Below are 21,089 nucleotides of genomic sequence, written 5' to 3'. Positions count from 1 at the left end.
TGTCAATTAGTTCACAATTTTTTGTTGTTCAAGTAAGAACTCTAGCATTAGGGACGGACACTATTTATTTACACAATAGAGTGTAGAATTTTAGTCGACAAAAGACATGTTAAACATTGAGAAAAATTTGTAACAAAAAACTTGATTAAGTGAATTTCAATACTAAAATGCAAGTTTTCTTATGTATCATAAAATACTTGGTCACAAGTCTAAGCCTTACTAATTTCACAACAAAAACCAATATGATTGTTTAATTTTCGAAATGTTGAAAAAATCAGGTCATTTACACAAGTATAAATTGCTTTACACTAAATTTACAGCCCATGATAAATAATTCTTGTCAAACCGATATTCAATTACAAAATTCAATATATATGATAAACTGCATAAGCCCGCTCTGCTGATTTTACACTAAAATCAATCACAATATCACCACTGGTAAAATCAAAGGAAAAGTAAAAACCATAACAACTAAAAGAAGCATCGTAAGTGCTCTTAACCATTTGCCATAACAATGCTTGAAAACAACTGTTGTAAGATATACAGTAGAAACGTCCTATAATAGTAAAGCCCTTTAACCTCTATCCAAATGATATATGATATCTAATCACAAAAAGAAACTAGTTTTTTCACTGACATGAATCCTTCAGGCACATAGGTAAGAAAGGTCAAGTGCTCTTGGAGATAACATCCCCAAAGCGAACAAACCATTGAGCATTGGATGAGTTGTTATCCTGCTGAGGTTTTTGTTCTTCCATTTTTCTCTGTTGTCCCTTCTCGATCACAAAATGCGCATAGTCGAACTTCTTTGCAGGAGGGGCAAGGATTTTACTTGGAGGTGAAGGAAGTAGTGATACCAGCACCCTGGCTACTTCATGCATGCTAGGCCTCTCAGAAGGGTTCTTTTTCGTGCAAAGCAAAGCAAGCTGAAAGGTCTTCTTGACATGAGCCAGATCAGTGCAGGTAATAGAGACCTCTGGATCCACAGCTTCCATTACAGTGTTGTTATCTGCCTTGGACAATATCTGAAAAATCATGCAAAAAATGAGTCAAGAATTTAGGTATATTAGCATGATTGTACACGCATTTGACAAAATGAAAAAACTATTCACTCAAAACATGCATATCCACAATTATGTTTTTGTGAATCAATATGAACCAAAATACAGATTTAGTGCATGTTATAGTAATACACATACCAATTGATGCAAATTGGACTCATTGTCCACGGCCTTCTTCCCAGTAAGTAGCTCCAGCAGAACTATTCCAAAACTATACACATCTGATTTTTCATTCAGCCTAGATGTTCGGGCATACTCAGGGTCAATATAGCCTATAGTTCCAAGGACATAAGTTGATGCGTGAGTTTTTGCTGTTGAGATACATTTTGCCGTGCCAAAGTCAGAAAGATGCGCCTCAAAGTTCTCATCCAACAGAATATTTGAAGACTTGATGTCTCTGTGAACTATTCGTGGATTGCAGTCATGATGGAGATATGCAAGCCCTTCGGCTGCTCCAACAGCAATCCTCAGGCGAGTTTCCCAATCAAGTTTCACCTTCAAAGGACCTGTGTCATAAGACAATTACAGCATCAGAACAATGTAATATATATAGATTTGAAGTAACACTTGCAACAAATAATTTCAAAATCATCTACTAATTCAATCAAGAGACTGCTAGCAGTTCAGCAACATTACCATGTAGAAGATCCCACAGTGAGCCATTCGCCATATAGTCATAGAAAAGAAGATTTCCATAGGGAGTAAGAGCATATCCATGCAAGGTGACAAGATTTCTATGTCTAATGCTACCAACTGTTTCAAGTTCGGTCTCAAACTCCCTTATATTGTGTGGTTGTTGGTTGTACAGTCGCTTAATTGCAATTGGTCGGGAATTCTTCAAAACACATTTGTATACAGTGCTAGAGGCACCATACCCTATGATATATTTCTCACTGAGATTCTCAGTACCTCTGATTATATCATCCAAGGTGTGGATAGCCATATCCATGTGAAGAATAACTAGTTTTGGAGGACCTAAAAGAAGCAAACACAACATAACAAAATAAGAAACATTTAAGGCAAAACTTTAAACTACTATCACTAGAAAAGAGCTACCATTCAACATGCCTTGCCCAGTTCCACTGGTTCCTTTCATCAATTGCTTCGATTGGCTGGATCTGTAGAATGCTACAAATACCATGGCCAACAATATCATAATTCCAAGAATGAGGCATACAACAGCAACTCTCGAAAAAATCTCTGGAAAAAGAAAAATGTACAAAAATTGGCATCATTATATTCAAACAACTCAATTGCATAAATGCATTTAAATAAGGTATAGAACCACACCTCTTGATTTTGGTATGTAAGGACGGCATTTTGATCCTAACCAATCTCCACATAGTAAAGAATTTCCAAGGAAGCTGTAAAATGTCCCACGTGTCAGTGTCATTGATAAATAGAAGATAAAAAAAAACCAATGAAAACACGAGGATATTTTGCAATACCTGTCAGCAGAAAACCATGAGAAGTTCTTCATTGAAGGAATTACACCAGAAAGGTTATTATAGGACAAATTTCTAAAACATGAAAAAAAAAACAGAAAACAGTTCAAACAAAGTAAAACTGGGAAGAAGGGTAAACAAAAGTAAAGGCAAACAAGTTGGCTGATAGGCATACTCACAGTGAGGTTAGACTGAAACAATTAGTCAACTGATCAGGAATCTTCCCACGCAGATCATTGTGGTTCATAAACCTAACGTATAATTCAAGTAAAAATAAGTTAATGCTGTTATTGATCAACACAACTCATTATACACAAAATACATCATAAATATACATACAGAGACATAAGGTTCTGCAGCTGTCCAATTTCCGGAGGAATGCTACCAGAGATATTGTTGAATGACAAATCACTAGAGGCAGAATAAATTATTATGCGTTAATAAGATCATATGATGTAGAAAACTCAATCAGACATTGAATTTTATCTTTCTAAAAAAGTCAATAGAACTTACAGAATCTCAATGCTTCTGAGATTCCCAAATTCAGCAGGCAAGGAACCATCAAGGTGGTTATGACTCAAATTCCTGCATTTACACGTAAATATTATTCAGGACACCAGCAATAGAAAACAATGCTAGTAAGATGACATGTTTCATTACAATTTCTATCTTACAGGGTCAGGAGATGCTCTAGATAACCAACAGATGCTGGCACATGCCCTGAAAAATTATTGCTAGATAGATCCCTGATACATTATAAATTAAATAATTAATACAGTGCACATTGTAATTCATCAGGATTGATGTTTTACTCAAGAAACTTACAATGTATCTAGATTAATGATATGCCCCAACTCAACTGGTATAATCCCCTTGAAGTTGTTTGATGAGAGGTTTCTGGAGATTAAAGAATTTCAATATTACTTCAATAAAAAAAGAAGAAATCTACCATTAATATTAGTCAACAAATCTATATACAACAGTTAGAGTTAACATACAAGCATGTCAAACTCTCTAGGCTGCGGAAGCTCAATGGAATAGAACCGCTTAACTGATTACCATGCACATTACTGCAAAAGAAATCAAATATAAACAAAAATTCATGCTAATGATTTGAAAACTACAGAACATTCTAAACAGTTCAACATAACTACCGGGTAGAAATAAAAAATCTTACAATTGATTTAAGGCAGTGCAGGAGCTTATGTTATGTGGGATAGTTCCATCAAGATGATTGTTCGCGAGATTCCTAAATAGTAAATGAAGCAACTTAGCACCACAGACATGGATAACTGTTATTGAAAGTGTAACTGATGAACTAATAACTCACAATTCAAAAAGATGTTCTAGCTTCCCAAATTCATTTGGAATATTACCCACTAGGCCGTTATCATTCAATTGCCTGGACAAAACATAATTAGTAAATACATGCAAATAAAATCATAGGAAAATGATTACACAAATATTATTGGTCAACTCACAGGTAGCTCAGTTTGGACATATTGCCAAGTTCAGGAGGTATAGGACCCGTAAGCATGTTTCCATGAAGGTACCTAATTAATTGAAGTTGTCAGGCAACTTGCAATATGACTAAAAGGAGTTTAAGTCAAAGCAAAGTCGCACTCACAATTTGCCAGTGAAAGTCAGATTACCAAGAATGGGGGGAATCGAGCCCACTAACTCATTCTCACTCAAATCCCTACCACAATGTCAAGAAACAAAAAAATATATTGAATTGCATCAAATGAGCAATTAAATAGCTAATATTTTCTTCATCTTGGAAAAATGATAAGGTATGCTTACAATATTGCAAGGGCTTGCATTAAACCAATCACTTCTGGAATCTTCCCAGTTAGTCTATTTCCTTGAAGTGACCTAGGCAGAAAAAACATTCATACGTGAACATATACTTATCCTTCTCCATATAACATGACCAATCACATTCTCAAACAAAATAAACCTTTGTCAAGAAGAGAGAGAAGACAGAAAGCAAGTGATTCATAGTAGTGCTAAGTGTAACATTAAAACAATAACTTCACAGTCAAAGTACTCACAAAGTAGCAACTTGCAGAAATCCAATATTAAATGGAATCTCCCCAGTAATCTGATTATACGATATGTCCCTGAAATTCAATGAAACAATAAAGTGACAATGAGGACAAAATTATTGGAAATCAAATATTGAACATAACACATGAATATCAAATAAAATACATAACATACAAGATTTCAAAACTTGTACAGTTCCCAATGTTGTCAGGTATAGTACCAGTCAAATTATTACCTCTCACATCACTGAAAAATCACAAAAAACAAAGGTCAAAACAGATGTAATCATGTAAGGCAACAAGAAGAGAAACTACATATTGCTTCAGTTGGGGTACTCACAAATACCACAAACCAGTTAATTGACAGATATCACGGGACAAAGTACCACTCAACATGTTCCCACGCAACCCACTGCAGCAATGTACAATCACAATAAAATCCCTTAATGAATAACACAAACATGAAGAATCATCCAGATGTAAATGTAAAGATAAAAACCCACAGGTACTGCAAGACTTCATTCCAATAGAGTATTCTTGGTATCTCGCCACTGAGCCTATTCCGAGCAAGATCCCTATAAACATGACCAAAAGCAGTTATTAGAACTTCTTTAGAGGCAGCTAAAGCAATGAAGGATTAACATTCTTCGTTCATATAAAAAGTTACAACTTACAAACACTGCAAAATTAATGAGAAGAAGATAAAAACTTACAGAGTCTTGAGGTTGGGAATTTGGGATAAAGTTGAAGGGATAGGACCAGTCAATTGATTGCTCTTTAAATTTCTGCTTTCACCAGTTCCACTCAAAACTCGTTCAATTAAAATTTAAAAAAAGCAAAACACATCGAATGTTAATTCTGTTTTAAAACTTACAAAAGCTCGAGCTGCTTCAACTTTGACAATGAGAAAGGTATATCACCATAAAGCTGATTATCGGACAAATCCCTACAAATCCACGAAAAAATGTGACAACTGATAAGCACTTATGTCATAGGAACAAAACCCTCCGATCAAGACTAGAACATCAAGTAGTAAATAGTATAAGGCTAGAGTCTTACAGATGAACAAGTGCTGCACAGTTTCCAATTTCATCAGGGATTTGCCCAGTTAGTTTATTCCCTTGCAAGTCTCTGTGATTGCAGAAAAAAAGAAAAGCAGACTCTTAAGCTAAAATCAAAGTTTAAAACTTTACAGATATGCACATTCGAAACCAAATGTTAAAAGGTTCAACTCTTTGAAACCAAACAAACATACATGGATTGCAAGTTTGTCAAGTCACCAATGGCCGGTGATATCTCTCCACCAAGGTTCAAACTGGACAGGTTCCTGCACAAACAAAATAAAGCACTTCAACAACTTAACAAAAAACAGTTAATTAACACACATAAAAACAGTAGTCAATGAAAGATATTAAGACAATAAGTAAAGCTAAATAGTATTCTCCAAGGGATAATAATAAACTCACAGAGAAACCACAGTATGGCTGACATTGTCACAGAAAACTCCACGCCAAGAGCAAAAGTCGTCATTATGCGCGTCATCCCAGTCAAGGAGAACGTCTGCCATATTACTGAACAAAGCCTTCATAGCCATTAACGCTTGTCCTGTGCATTTTCAAGTTCAAGACCATTCAACACTCAAGCACTGCCAAAACTCAGTAATGTACAAATATACCAATATCAAATTATCATGTTATACGAACAAATTCAATACGATATTATATTATGTTCCATTATCTATGCTAGGCATACCATGCCACATTATAAAAATAAGCAATTTAGTAAACTGCGGCAAATAGTTATAATCGAACCCCGCAAATGTGGATAAAGCATTTTTGCAAAACTAACGCAATATTAAAGAGTGCAAGGTGCAATCCTCTTTCCAGCATAGGTAAAGAAAAGTACCGAACTTGAAATATACAAAATTTATATTCATACTTTAATGGATAAAACACGAGTTTGAGTGTGCCAGTAAAAGAAGTCAGTTTTTCCATGTGAGCTGGTGTTCATAAATTTCTATAATATAATAATATGATTTTAAAAAGATAAAAAATTATAGATATTATCCTGCATTCAAATGCAGAATTTTAACCAAAATTAAAGAAAGATAAATACAGTATGAAAAAAATATCCTGAAACTGAAGAACAACAGTCAAAGTGTCATGCCCAAAGCGAACCAAATCAACATACAGTTTAAAATATTGCCTAAACTGTACCTACACTAAACAACTCGAAAATAATGAGTTACCTAAATAGATAAAATGATTAATTAAAAGTCAAGGTATCCCTATATGCATTTTTACTGTTGCACGGATCACATCAAAGAAACCATAATTTGCCACACAAAAAAAGAGCATCTTATTACAGTTTCGAATCTCTTCAAATAGAAGTTTGCTTAAGCCTTGTATGGCATGAAATGAAGTATCCGCCGGTAAAGGTTAAGAGAGCGAAAAGGTATACAAAAAGGCGTTACCATACCGAATTCGGATTCATTCATGATTCATCATAATAACACAGTAAGTTCAATTATGTATAAAAATCTCAAAGCACATGAATTCTTTCTTCGAACGGAAAAAGTACTTTATTATTCCAGGATCCCCACCCCACCTTCTCAAAAAAAAAAAAAAAAACCGCCAGTGCTACTCTAAATCCAACATCGTAAATATCTAAGCCGCCTACAAAAACACCTGCGAATCGAATGACACAAACGAAGAATAAGAGAACTTAAAACTACATTTGTCTTTGTCGTGGTGAAGAAAAACGACACTCCACTGGAATGTTTTTCAAATGAAAAAACAGCAACACAACAAAAACAACGCTACTAGGAAATAGAATCACACTACCCACGAAACAAAAGCCAAGAGAAAAGATGCAAGGCAAAATTTTGATAGGTGAAGTAAAAACGAAGAAAACGAAAAGAACAAAAGGGGTTGGTCAAAATGACAATGTAGGCACAAAAAAACAAACCTTCTTCACTGAAGGAGGAAGCCAGTGGTGAGATAAGCAAGAGCATGAGCAGCAAAGGAGACATGAGAAGCTTCCACTTGTGACGGCCAGGATAGAACAACAGCACCAAGGCATTGTCTTCCATTGCGGTCACCAACCACAGCACTTAGTGTAAGAGATCAACGAGTATGGAAAAATGCAGTGGTTATTAGTTACAATAACAAAGGTTATTCGTTGGTGTTGGTGTGGCCAATGCTTGGTAATAGTAGAGAAAGAGTGCAGGCATTTGGCGTGAACTGTAAAAAGGAAGAGTGTTATGAAGAGAGAGAATAAGAATGGGAAACGGCGGTGAAGCGACGTTAGGCTAGATAGGTGAGAGTGAGACTGTCACTGTAATATAAGGGTGGTAGCCGCCGTCATTCGTACTCGCCGTTTCCCAGCATATTTGACAGCTAAAGTTTCTCCTATTTACTTACGCGCCTCTCTTCGCGTGCGCTTAAACCTCTTTGTCTTTTCTCACTAATAAATCAAATCTCATCCACGGCTATTAATCAAAGACAATTTTTAGTGGAGCTTTGAATGTGCTTTTTCGAAAAATTAATTTTAAAGTAATATGATTTATGTTTTAATAATTTTGGTTTATATTAATTTTGAATTAAAATTTAATTTAAATTTCTTTATCCAAAAAGTACCTAAAATGACTTAAACTCAATTAATTCTAAACATTAATTTTGATTTTATCTTTAATATAAAATTAAAAATATGGAAAACTATCTAAAATTAATCTTAAACTCAAAATTAACTATGCAACATGAAATCAAAGGGACACTTATTTCTTACTACGCGCGTTCTAGGAGACATGGACAGCGTCGCTCGTACAATTTTGGATCATGAAGCGCGTGTTTGTGGCTTGTGCGAGATAATGTTTGTGGATTGTGCGAGATAAGGCACTGATCAGAAAGTATTTGCTAAGTTAAGATGAAAGTAAAATAATTAATCATATTTTTATATCTTACATATTTTTCCATAAAATCTTTGTATTTTTATATAAAATAAAAATAATTACTTTTATATTTAATTTTAACAATAGAAAAAGTTTTTAGGTTTTTTACTAGTAGAAAAATGTTAAAATTACACCTTTTTGTGCATAATAGGATAGGAAGGACGAAAAATTTTAAAAATAATAAGATAGGAGAGACAGAGTACTAGAATATAATATTGCGTAAAAAAGACAAACGATATTACTTTATGTAAGTAAACAAGCATTAAGACATTTCTTGAGTAAAAAAAAAGGCATTAAAACATTTCAAGAAAATTCCTTCAAAAAAAACATTTCAGGAAAAAAAAAAAAAAAGGAATTAAGATACCCTTCATGAATCGTGATAAATATATGGGTAGGCAATTTTCGGGCTTTGACACTATTTGAGAAGTTTTATTTCATTGCATAAAATGGAACTAAGAGATAGAAAATGAAGGGTTTTTTTGGAGGGTTTTGGCGTTATGTCAAAAAGCAATGCCTGGGGTATCCTTATCAAAGAGTGCCTCTTGAAGTTGATCTGCAAGTTCCAATCTAATATTGAATATTAATACCATAACTCCATCAAAGAAAAATAAAAGAAGAAAACAACTTCAGTAAACGCATGAGGTAAGACATGGCGTGTGGTTATCGTGTTATTTCTATAATGGTGTATGGTTACTTACTACTTCCATGTAAACCGAATCAGAATAGGGTGGGGAGAACTGAGAACTTCTTGTTCATCAAGACTAACAAGGAAACTACAGGGACAGGCTACGACCACTTTTTTATCCAAGACTTTGCTAATATTTCTAAATACAGAAAGACGAAAAGTATAAAATCTTTTTTTATACTTGAAGTGATCATTTCACTAGATATATGATTAATTGGTAATTTTATATGATAAATATAATTAAATCTATTTTAGTGCTTCGTTTTAAAAATAAAAAAAATTATCATTCTTTATTATTGTTACCAGGTTCTACATCTTTCGACATGTTGACATGTATATGTTTTTATGGATGAGCTCATTCTTTGGTGATGGAGTGAATAGCCGAAAAAGGACTCTGCTTAAGTTAGTGTATGTGTTTGGAGTGTAACAGAGATAAAATGTTTACTTACTTGCTCATGTTGTTCCTTCTCCTATTAGTAGCGAAAACTGGCCATGAATTCAATAACACACCATGATGCCCACTAAAGATAATACCAGATCATGGAAGTTGGTTATTCGAGTTCGATATCTTGTGGGTTATGTACGGTACACTTATATTTTTTTAATTATGTTATTAGTATAGAATATTTATTATAATGTCGGTCATTAACTTCAGTTAAAAAACTTAAATAATCATTTTTAATTTAATTTTTTTCTTTTAATTATGTTTTTTATTTATAAAACTCAAATAAAAAATTTTATTAAAAAAAAACACAAGTTATGTACAACTACCGCCAACGACTTATTAATCATTGCTTACCTTGTATATATGATTAACAATTGACTCGTGTAATAAACAACTCATTTAAAAAAAAAAATAAAGTAAATGATTTTACTACTTAGTAAAAATATAACGTAAGAAACTCATCTATAAACTATTGGTTTTATTATCAACAACTAAATTTATTTACTTTATTCATCTTCACTAAATATCTTTATTTGACGTGTTAATTTAACATAGTCTTTTTAAAGGTTTAATTTGTTTTAATGTAATATTTTAAACAAATAATTAAAAGTGGAAATAATTATGCTTTATTATACTATAACATGTTTAGATAAGTAGAAGAAATTATTCTGAAAATCAAACTCATAATGAAAAATTGAAAAAAGTAAAAGCAACCTTTTATTATGTTGACTCATAACGTGATTTTACTAATCCAATCATGAACCATGATATTGGACTGTTAGATTTAAATTTAAAAAAAGAAACCAAAACTATCATAAAATTAAAAACACAAAAGAATATGTAAATGGTGAACAAGACTGAAGTCTGTGTCTGAAACCGCAGTAGGTGCTTAAGGGATCATGAATGTGCAGAAATAGCAAACAATAGCAGCAGCTTTTCCCAGTTGAGCAATAAAACAGACTATGCCTTGCCGAGTCCTTTTCCTCTTAAATTAGAACTGTCTTCTCTTCATTTGCTAATTCTCCTTTTCAAGTTTCCTTTTTATTGTTTTTATTACGCTGAAAAGGTTTTGCCTTTTCTTTTCTTATGGCACTACTATCTTGCTCCACTTCGACGTACTTGCGGATAAATTTTGAGAAAATTATATTGCCATTACTTTAATTAAGGTTAAATTACGTCTAATGTCTTTGTTCTATCTTTACAAAATTACACATATTCTTTACTGATGATTTATTTGATATGGATTACTAATTATTTATCGTCTATGAGTAAATTATCCTCAATTTAAAAATTCACGAGTTGCTGGAATTAAAATCAAAATTGAAAAAAAAAAACTGAACTAATGTTTCGTAAAGGGGATCCAAAACTAATCCCATGTTCCATAATCCGTTACCAAAGCTACTTTCATTTTCGTTCGCTTTTCCCAAATCTTCCTGCAAATTATTAGGGTGTACTTTTTTATTTAAACAATTTTACTGTAAAAAAATTTAAACTCGACACGCGAGACATTAATGATGCGTGAGTGATACGAGTTCTGTCCGTTTTAGAATAAAAAATAGAGATTCATTTCCATATAGTACTTTACAAATGCAGCGTTTAAGACAAATACTTTAAAATACAGCAGGCAGGATCATTTAATTTAAATGCAACTCATAACCATTTTATTAGCTAAATGAAATTAGCATTAAACAAAATTAATGAGTAGCATATCTAATCCTTTTTTTAGAATGATTCATTTTATGAAAAGAATGGTTAGTCGTCGTAGAAAAAAATAATAAAGTAGTAACTTTTTTATCCAAATAAAAATATGACATTACACTAAAAGTAAATACACAAAAACATTTTAATTTTACAAATGTGCTACATTTAAATCTAATACCTTTTATTTTTATACGAAATTGACATAAATATTTTTTAAATAAAATTCAATCATAATGCTGATATTTTTTTACCAGTACATAAATCTCGTTTTATTTTATAAATACATTACAAATAAGTTTCTGTGATATTAAAATTTGAAATTATTAGAAATTGAAGATATCTGTAGTAGTATGAATTTCAACGTGATTTCAAAGTATAAGTAATTATAGGTAACAAAATGGATTATCCTACCAAATGTTTGATGAGATATGCATAAAGAGCTATAGTAACTAGTGAACTAGACTAGAAAAAGGTTTAAATATAATTTCAACCTTTAAAATAAAGTTTAAATATTGTAAAAGTTCACCTTTTATGAATTTTGTCGAATTTTCGAAAGATAAGTTCTCATTAGAATATATGATTAAATCACAACAAAATAGTTGACATTTATTTCAACTTTAAAATTTAAAATTCAAGTCTTATATTTTAGTAAACAATTTTTCTAAAAAAGCTGGCTCAACTTATTTTGTGACATTAATCATTAATGAAAAAACATTTTTAAAAACATACGTCGACTCAGTAGAATTTCAAAATATGTATTCAAACTACCCTGTAATCACTAGACATGTGTGACATGATTAATAAATGATTTGCTACTTAAATAATCAATTAGGAATTCAATTTCCAACTTTATTTGCATGAAGAATATTTATTATAAGATGGGCATTGTTTAAATAAATTTCAGTATTTTAAAATGTTGGTCCTTATTTCTCAATTAAGAGATATCCTAATTTTAGAACCCTTTCCATTGAAAATTCATCTTTCAATCTATTTATATGTGTTTAAACTTTAACATACTATATTGGGACTTCATTGAGAATCTTACACTTATAATTTAAGACTTTAAGACTAAGAATTTAATTATAATTAGTATTAAAAAAATGCATAACACAACCAATGGACAATGGTAGCATTGAAGAGATGACAAAGGGAGGATCAGGCCTAATCTATCATCAACTATGAATAACATCTTCAGAGGCAGAGCAGTAGACTCAGTAGAGCAGTGTTTCAGAAGGAGATTCTGCCGGCACCATATCCGCCGGTATTCCGCCGTCAGAATAGTACGGTCGGCCGGCGTGACTCCATCATGTGGGTCCCACTGACACTCAAGACAAACTTACATATTTTCTCTTTTTTCAGAAACAGAAACAACAAACAAATTACTTTGAAAATGATGATGGATGGTTACGTATCCTTCCCCCTCCCTCTGACTTTACCAGCAATCTAACATACACAATTAATAATTTATGAAAAATGAAAAACCCAAGTCTGAACATTGTAGTTAATGATGCAGAGAGATAGATTATTTAAGCCCTCTTCTACTTTTCTCAGCATGTTGCTGCAACATGGTTCATTAAGGGTTCAAGTTCCTAGACAAGTTCGTTAGTCATATAATATAACTCTTCAACAATAAAACCAAAACGAAAAGTTTTTTTCCTTTTTAAAAATCAAATATTAAACCTAATCAACTTTTTTTTATCTAACCTAATTAAGCTTATAAATTACTCTCAGCGTCCCAAATTAAGTATCACTGTCCATAACTTTTAACACTCTTATACTCAATAAACTTGACAATAGATAAAAGCTATGAATTTGTGAAACACAAAATTAACTAAAAAGTGTATATAGATGGAAAATATTTACAATAAGAAGTACGTGGTGAAATGCTAATGTATTTGTTATGTTATTATGATTATCGATCGGCTTTTGTAAAACCTGCAAAAAATAATTTTAATTGAATCCATTTTAAGAGTGCGTTTGTTTTAATGTTGAGAAATTGATTGAGTCCATAATTAATTTGAATACATTTCCACACATGTTTAATTTCAAGTTAAAAAAATTAGAATTAATTATGGGTTTATAATTGATATTGAGTTGAAGTAATTTTTAGTAATTTTAACATTGAATTCAAAATTTTGTACCAAATTCTACCCTTAACTTAATTTTATAATAAAATATTCAAACATAACCACATTATTTTAAAATCAATTTTAATCCTAATTAATTTTATAAAATTAATTTCGTTCACGCTTATTTAAATACACACTAAATTGTTAAATATAATACAGATATGTATCTAAATTTTAAAGTCTTAAGATTTAAATATTTTTTTAATCGTTTGGTGTATTTTTATTTTTATTCTTTGCAAAAATAATGGTGAAGATGTATAGAGTTTTAAATAATATGTTCATATTTTTCTTTAAATAATTTAAATTTTAAAATAACATCATGGATAAAACTTTTTAAAAGTGTTACTAAGGACTTCAGTTCCCAGACGCAAGTTTGCATGAGTTTCATTTTAATTTTATGAGTACATGAGTTTTATTTTGGCATGACACGTTTCATTTGTACTTATAAATTACATTGATGAAGTGTCTATGTACCCTGCGCGAAACATTGAGCATATGTTTAAGCTCTTAGTTGACATTGTTGATTGCTCCCATAGTTAGATTGTCTGCATAATGCAATGTACATTGTTTTTAATTAATATGATTTTGACTTTTTCATTATATTTTGGCATGCAATTATGACTTATTTATTATAATTTGCTGTATATTATTAATCCCAAGTTGTGAGTATTAGTATGCACCTTCTACCTTGCAGAAGGCATCAAAGATAATTATGATGTTGTGATTATATTCTATCAGAATTGGTTGATGACTTTTTCAACGATAATGCATGTAAGCTCTTCGTGTTAGTTTCAATTTGCTAATTCTTCCGTTTATCTCCAATTTTACCGTTTGTTTTTAGGCTTGATGTTTTGTGGTATGCTGTTTTTTTTTTTTTCTTTCTTTCTCTTATCAAAATATTACCCCCAAATCTAAATGATCATGTAAGACAACAACTTTAAAAAATAATAATAAACCATATTGTTGTTTTGCTTATGAATGATATAAGATATATAAGCTTATTCCCGTAAAAAAGAATAACGTGTTTCTTGATTCAATAACTAACTGAAAGTAAAAGAATTATGATTGATCCTACTCTTAAATCAACTTTATCTCACAGTTTCATCAATTAATTATTTATAGTGTGATTATTAGTCAATCAATCAACTAATAGAAACGAGAACACAAAATCATATTAAGTTCGGTAAACTTGAAGGTTTGACACAAAAATTCCATCATAACCTTTAATTATGAGTTAGTATTTATAATCATAAAGAAATCTACAACTCTAACGTAGATCATAAAATAATTCATATTAAATAAAAAATGAAGGTTTAGATAATTTTTTTCATAAGCTTCTTTAAGAAGAAGAAAAATGAAATAAGTTTTTTTTTTTTAAAAAAAAGTTATAATTTATACAAAAGTTTATTTATAAAAACTCTCTTATAGTATCTTATTTAAAATATGGTTTTAAATTTGAATTAAAATCGAATGAATTTCAAGCTCATTTTAAAAATAAATATTCTATGTTTTATACGATGTATTTACATTTAAAATTGAAAATATAATTTAAATTTGTTTCAAAATTAGCTAAATAAGTTTACAGAAAATTTAATAGAAATGAAAAAAATTATAAACGATAAGAGAAGACATGTTTCCTTTATAGAAAAAATAATAATTTTAAAAAATATGAAGGTTTCTATTCCGGATGATATATCCGTCAAGAAATAAAGCAAGAAATTTGTTGACTGGGTCCACCTGAAATCAGATTTCCAAAACTTGTCTTATGAGTAATTAAGGCTAGTTATGAGAAGGGTCACACAGTGACAGCTGAATTCATCAACCGGATTTCCATCTCATCTCATGAACCAACAATTTCAAATTTATAATACCAAGTAATTACAATGTAAATTGTTGAGGACTGAATTTTCTATTAATCATCACTTTCATATGGCTACGAATATATTAATGCATGCATTGTCACTGTTAATAACTTGTATTTTCATATTAGTTTTCTTTAGGTACTAGTTTAATTAAGAAGAAGAAGAAGAAAATATTTAAGAGTGATAAAAGATATAATTCTCAACAAATAAAAAATAACAATAGCAGGAAAGAGGAACAAATCAATAGCATGGGTAAAACAAGTGTGTGCATGGTCTATTTCCTTGAAGAAAAATAAACCCATGCACGAAGTTCAGTTTGTTGTTATGCTGGATATAAATTTCAAAATCTGTTGCTTTCCAGATAAAGGGATAGAAAATTAGGTGGAGTGTGACCCACCAAAAAATCGATGGAGATTGAAGTGCAAGAGGAAACGGATACTTGACATAATTAGTATATTCGATATTCAACATCTCACTCGGATAAAATATTATGTGTTTTTAACTCAAGTACTATTATAATTTGAGAGAATCGTATAAAAAACTACTTATTTATTTTATAAAGCGAAACAGACTTAAAATTAATATTTAACTTGTTTAAAATTATAAAATTTAATTTTTTATAACTTAATTATTTTTAATCAAATATTCCATAGAAAAGTTTTAAACTTCTTAGTTTGGTAATTAATATATTTTTTGGTCAAAAAGTAAGCATAAAAACATACTGGGAATTTTAAATATAAAATCTAAGTAATTATAATATACCAAGTAATAAAAATGTACAGACTACTTATGTATATTTTTTATACATTTCACGGTATTATATATATAAGAGAGAGAGAGAGATAGAAATTTATCTGAATTGTGAGTTTAACTTTTGTATAATATTAATGCACAGACTATTTATTATAAATTTTTAATTGAGTTAAACTCATGTGTATCTTAATAATTATTATTGAGTCTATTGGATCACTTATTATCAAAATATTATTTTATCATATGAAAATGTTTAATCTTATAAATTTTACACTCGATCAAAACATTCCATTCTTTACGTGAGTAACACATATTAAAGATTTTACATTAATTAATAATTTGATTAAAATTATATATTTTATATAAGTAAAAAATAAATAAAACTCTTTATCAGTTAATTTTTAGGGTCAAGCTAGATTCAAGTTTAAATTATAAAAAAATAATATTTAATTATTTAATTGTCGTTAAATATTTTAAAAATAACTTAATCCATTCATATAGGATGTAACAATTCAAGAAAAATACTTTTTGATTTTTTCTCTGAATGAAAAGTTGATATCAAGAGACTTTTTCTTCATAAGATTTAAGATGAAATGTGAATATGTGATATATAGAAAGATAATTACGAATAAAAACTTTTTATTTCATGAAGATAAAATCTAATTTGCGTGGTGAATGGATTTTTTTTAATATCTCCGGCCGACATTCTGGTTTATGTAAAAACTTATTTTTGTGGAAGGTCTTTTTTTTTTCTCTTCAGATTCTCACAATATTTCATTCGTCATTTACTTTTGTAAAAGTCTCACAATAGATCCATATTTTAAATATGATTTCGGGAGACATCACAAAATGTCATAACTTTAAGTTTAGTGATATCAAATATTTTCGGAAATTATATGATCAGGGGAATAAATCTCACTCTCAAATATTCGCCCATCACCCTCTTTGAATTTTTTTTTTTCTCGAAAACCCCATCATCGTCTTCACACATCACGAGTTTTATAATTTTTTCTATCTGAAAAATTAAAAATCCATATGTAGAGATTATGTTCCTTTTTTTTAACAAATGAATTATCAATCCACGGTTAAGAAAACATTTTTAGTAAATAATAGTAAACAACAAACATATATACATTTGAATAAAAATTGATTTCACGAGCAGATTTAAGTACATGACAACATTCAATAAATAATTATTAATGTCGTTAAATAAATGTTTACTTTATTTTTATGAACCGGAAAAAGCAAGCATAATAATAATAATTTGAAAGGTAGTAGCCCAATAACTAGTTAACTAGCCCTCTGAAAGAGTGAAGAAAGAATTCATAAGTCGTTAGGTAGGCAACCAAAAAGGAGTTGAAGAGAAACAGTGAAGGACAATAAGCAACAGAGTACGTTGGGATTGAATTAAAAGAGGGAATTGTAGAGTTAGAAAGTAAATAGTAGTTATTTCACAGTTATGTAAAAGCAAAGGGTAGCATAAATATATGAATTACTATTTCACAGTTAGAAAGCAATTAGAATTGCAGACATGAATTCCGAAAATGCATTTGTTTGGTTTATTTTTAGGTTATAGTAATAATAATGTCCGGAGATGTTGTTGAGACATAAAGAGGAGGCAATGGAGGATGATTGATAATTGATTGTAGCCATCATAGGACCCGTGAAGCCCATGCCCACTCTCAACTGCATGCAACTCAGCTTCTTCATACATAATAACAATATCATAGTTTCAGTGTTGCCCACATATTAAATATATTTCATAACACCACTATACATTAGGGCCCCATAGAGCGGAGGGTACATGATTTTTATATTGACATTTTAGTAGTGGAAGAAGATTTTCAGCACTAATTCCCATACCAACCGTGGACATTTTGGGTCATGTGCAAATGCAACCACTAGTTCCATGTACCAGAAATTTTAAAATAGATCATTTATTTTCTATTTCAAATAAAATCATTAAAAACTGAGCGTATGTAAAAACTATCAATTATTGTTTATGATAATTTTATTGATGTTTACAATAATTAACTAAAAAATTAATTCTAACATAATTTTTTATTGTTTAGCAATACAAATATCTTTTATATTGTCAATACATAAAAAATATCATTTATTCAACATTAAAAAATGAGACCTATATGATTTGAGTCTAATGAAATGGACTAGTCTCTTGCAACACAAAAAAATCAAAGATGAATTGTTTGCTAAGAAAAGTATTTATATTTAGTGTTCTATCATATTTCAAACATTATATCTTAAATACAATTGCCTCGAAGGAAAATATTTGTAGGAAACAAAATAAATAATATTTATCGAGGGTTAGATCTAATAAAAAAATTAATCTTCAATAATTCTCATCAATGCATAGTTTGGTAGAAAAGAAATAAAAAGAAAGAAAATTTTTCAAAATTTAATGTGATTCTCACACCTCCACTACATTACTTTAGTTCAAATTTATATATTTGTTTTATCACTTTCATTCCATTCTACTCTACAACTATGCATAAAAGAAGTATCTACATTTAGTATATGACATTATTTCAAATAACATCATCTCCGAAAGATGATAATTATGAGGAACATTTAAAATATTTTTATTAATCTAACTTTCATTTGATAAAAAAAATTAAATTATTAATATAAATCATAAAAATTTACATTAACAGTATTATGTATTATATTATTAATTATTAATTGATGTATGTGTAATGTATATCATATTTTACACTAACGAAATTACTATTTGTTAGTATAATATAACACGCTGATAATATAAACTTGAAATGTTTTTATCAATAATTTATTTTTTAGCAGAAAAATATTATACTATAAAAAAATCATTTAATATTAAACTATTAGTAAATAGCATTTTTTAAAAGTGAAATAATTCCTTATATAATTACAAAATAATTATTACTCCTTAATCTATAGAATTCTATAAAAAGCTTACTTTAGTGTTTTTAAGTTTGAGAAAAAAAAACATTTTTTGTTATGAAACATAAAAAACCAATTAAAGAAATGATTTTGACGATAATTTATTATTTATTTGAATATTTTAAAATAATTATCAGAAAGAAAAAATCATTAATATTTTTACCCTTAAATAATAATTATGATCTAACACTTACAAAGTGTTTTATATGAATAAAGTTTACTTTAAACATCATTTATAGTTATTGACACGGTGAGATGGAAATAAGTTTTGTTAAACTTGGCTAGGTTTGAATCTAGCTCGATTTTTGAATATAAAAGCACAAGTTTGTGGGACGGCTTCTATGATGGACCTCTTTTACATGTGTTTTGTTTAGCTTCCTTATGCAGTCAAAGCCCGTTTTTAAGGTCTGATTCAACTCTTTTTAAAAATTTAGTTTGGTTTGGAGGGCCATTAAAAAGTCTAATAACCTACGCGATGCCATTATTATCACGCTTATTAATATTTACTTGAATGAGCTAATCTATCAAGCTTAAAAAAACCTTTTAGATCTCTTGAAACTAGGCTTTTATTTTCTTACTAAATAGGTCATTTTAAAAATCTTCACTTGATCTGTTAGTAAATGGTCTTAGTTTGACCTAAGACTATTGCATACCATGTCACACATAGGCTTGTAACGAGCAGCCTGAATTATTTGTATTCCCTCCAACACACAAGTACACGTGTTCTTCAATTTACTAATTAAAATAAACACCATGAAATATATGTGATAGCTTGTGATTGGAAGTGACAGCCAATAAATTTGTTGAAAATTTATACAAAAAAGTTTAAAGTTGAAAAATATCAAGTTAGTTTATTGAATTAAAGTATTTAATATATTTAGCTATTAAACTAATTAATAAATATAAAGCAATTTTTTTAAAAAAATTCACAAAAATAAGCTCAGCCGAATGCACACACTAATCTTTTTTTTTTTTTGGTGAAATACATAGACACACTAATCCAATAATATTTAATGTAATATCAGTTTTTTATAATATAGTTTTAGACTACTCAACTTAGGTTTGGTGAGTTGTAAAAACATAAAAGCCCATAATTGTTGGGCCATGTGAAACTGTGGAAGCCTTTTTTATGATGCAACATTCTTTATAACTAAATTCTATCAATTTAATTTTTAAAGCAAAATTTCATATGCTTGCAATTTAATATATTAATTTATTTTTATATTACTATTAACATAATATTTCATGAAATAAATCAATCTTCCATGAATTTTAATATTTTGCCTATATTTAGAGATATCTAAACAATTACCATAGACTTACGAAAATCATTTGTCTTTTTTTAATTTTTTTATTGATTTCAATATCCTTTAAAAATTGTAAAACATTTTTTTGAAATTATTTCGATAAAATTTATGATTAAATTCAAAACATGAAATGTCATTTAAATTTCGGAATTCAGCCATTTCTCCAAATATATCCCAAGCATTACTGAATTTGCAACACCCCTAGCTAACCAATAAAAGACTTGCATAAAAACAAGAAATTTAAATCTCGACAATAACCTCTCATTTTGTCGTGAATTAAAATATTAACAATATTTTCTATCACACTCTTTACTATTGAGCTCTTTTTCTTTTTTTTTTTACAAACTACAAATATTCTTCACGTGACAACTCTATTCTAAAACATGACCACTAAAGACAACAAAATTCCCCTTCCTTATACTCAACACAATTACATACTCAATTAACTCAAGATCAATATAGTTAACTAACTTGCAATAATATACTACTATTCATACGAGTTTTTCGAACATGTTTACATTACTTTATCTCTATATCTATATATTCATCAATAAGAAATCTCCCTATCTACTTCTTTTCTTCCTCTTTGGTAATTGCAAAAAAAAAAATTATAGAAATTAAAAAATATACGTTCTTTTGCACTAAAGATGTAACTGTTGAACGAACGATGTGATACCTAACTAACAAAGGATGACAATTTTTTTTTTTACTTGATGCTGCATTTCAAGCAAAAAAAAAAAATTGCCCGGGAGACAAGACCACTG

At 29.6% G+C, this 21,089-nt stretch overlaps 1 protein-coding gene across 2 annotated transcripts; it reads right to left on the bottom strand.

The window, feature by feature from the left end:
• Window positions 1-313: 313 nt before the first annotated feature.
• Window positions 314-7,891, bottom strand: LOC114370103 (LRR receptor-like serine/threonine-protein kinase ERL1). 2 transcript variants are annotated; one of them, XM_028327388.1, is made up of 27 exons: window positions 7,522-7,891; window positions 6,021-6,159; window positions 5,810-5,881; window positions 5,614-5,685; window positions 5,429-5,500; window positions 5,268-5,339; window positions 5,058-5,129; window positions 4,895-4,966; window positions 4,730-4,801; window positions 4,561-4,629; window positions 4,310-4,381; window positions 4,134-4,205; window positions 3,988-4,059; window positions 3,837-3,908; window positions 3,684-3,755; window positions 3,505-3,576; window positions 3,332-3,403; window positions 3,181-3,252; window positions 3,020-3,091; window positions 2,846-2,917; window positions 2,686-2,757; window positions 2,510-2,581; window positions 2,352-2,425; window positions 2,118-2,261; window positions 1,698-2,036; window positions 1,200-1,567; window positions 314-1,025 (listed from the first exon to the last, which is right to left on the bottom strand). In XM_028327388.1, the coding sequence occupies exons 1-27, from the start codon at window positions 7,643-7,645 to the stop codon at window positions 669-671; spliced, it is 2,982 nt and encodes a 993-aa protein (XP_028183189.1). In that variant the 5' UTR covers window positions 7,646-7,891; the 3' UTR covers window positions 314-668. The 2 variants fall into 2 exon arrangements, with proteins under 2 accessions (XP_028183189.1, XP_028183190.1); XM_028327389.1 differs by having other exon boundaries at window positions 2,130-2,261.
• Between the last annotated feature and the right edge of the window lie 13,198 nt (window positions 7,892-21,089).

Source organism: Glycine soja, chromosome 10, assembly GCF_004193775.1.
Source record: "Glycine soja cultivar W05 chromosome 10, ASM419377v2, whole genome shotgun sequence".
NCBI classification, from domain to species: Eukaryota; Viridiplantae; Streptophyta; class Magnoliopsida; order Fabales; family Fabaceae; genus Glycine; species Glycine soja.
The sequence above is the reverse complement of the archived record's forward strand: the minus strand, read 5'-3'. Positions and strand labels throughout refer to the sequence as shown.

What these genes read in the sequence shown, in the direction of transcription:
- LOC114370103 (XM_028327388.1), bottom strand. Translation starts at nt 7,645, where the DNA reads ATGGAAGACAATGCCTTGGTGCTGTTGTTCTATCCTGGCCGTCACAAG. An exon ending in TTAACTGGTTTGTGGTATTT is followed by an intron (nt 4,802 to 4,894) that starts GTGAGTACCCCA and finishes GTGATTTTTCAG; the next exon opens with TGATGTGAGAGGTAATAATT. An exon ending in TGTTTCAGTCTAACCTCACT is followed by an intron (nt 2,582 to 2,685) that starts GTGAGTATGCCT and finishes TTCATGTTTTAG; the next exon opens with AAATTTGTCCTATAATAACC.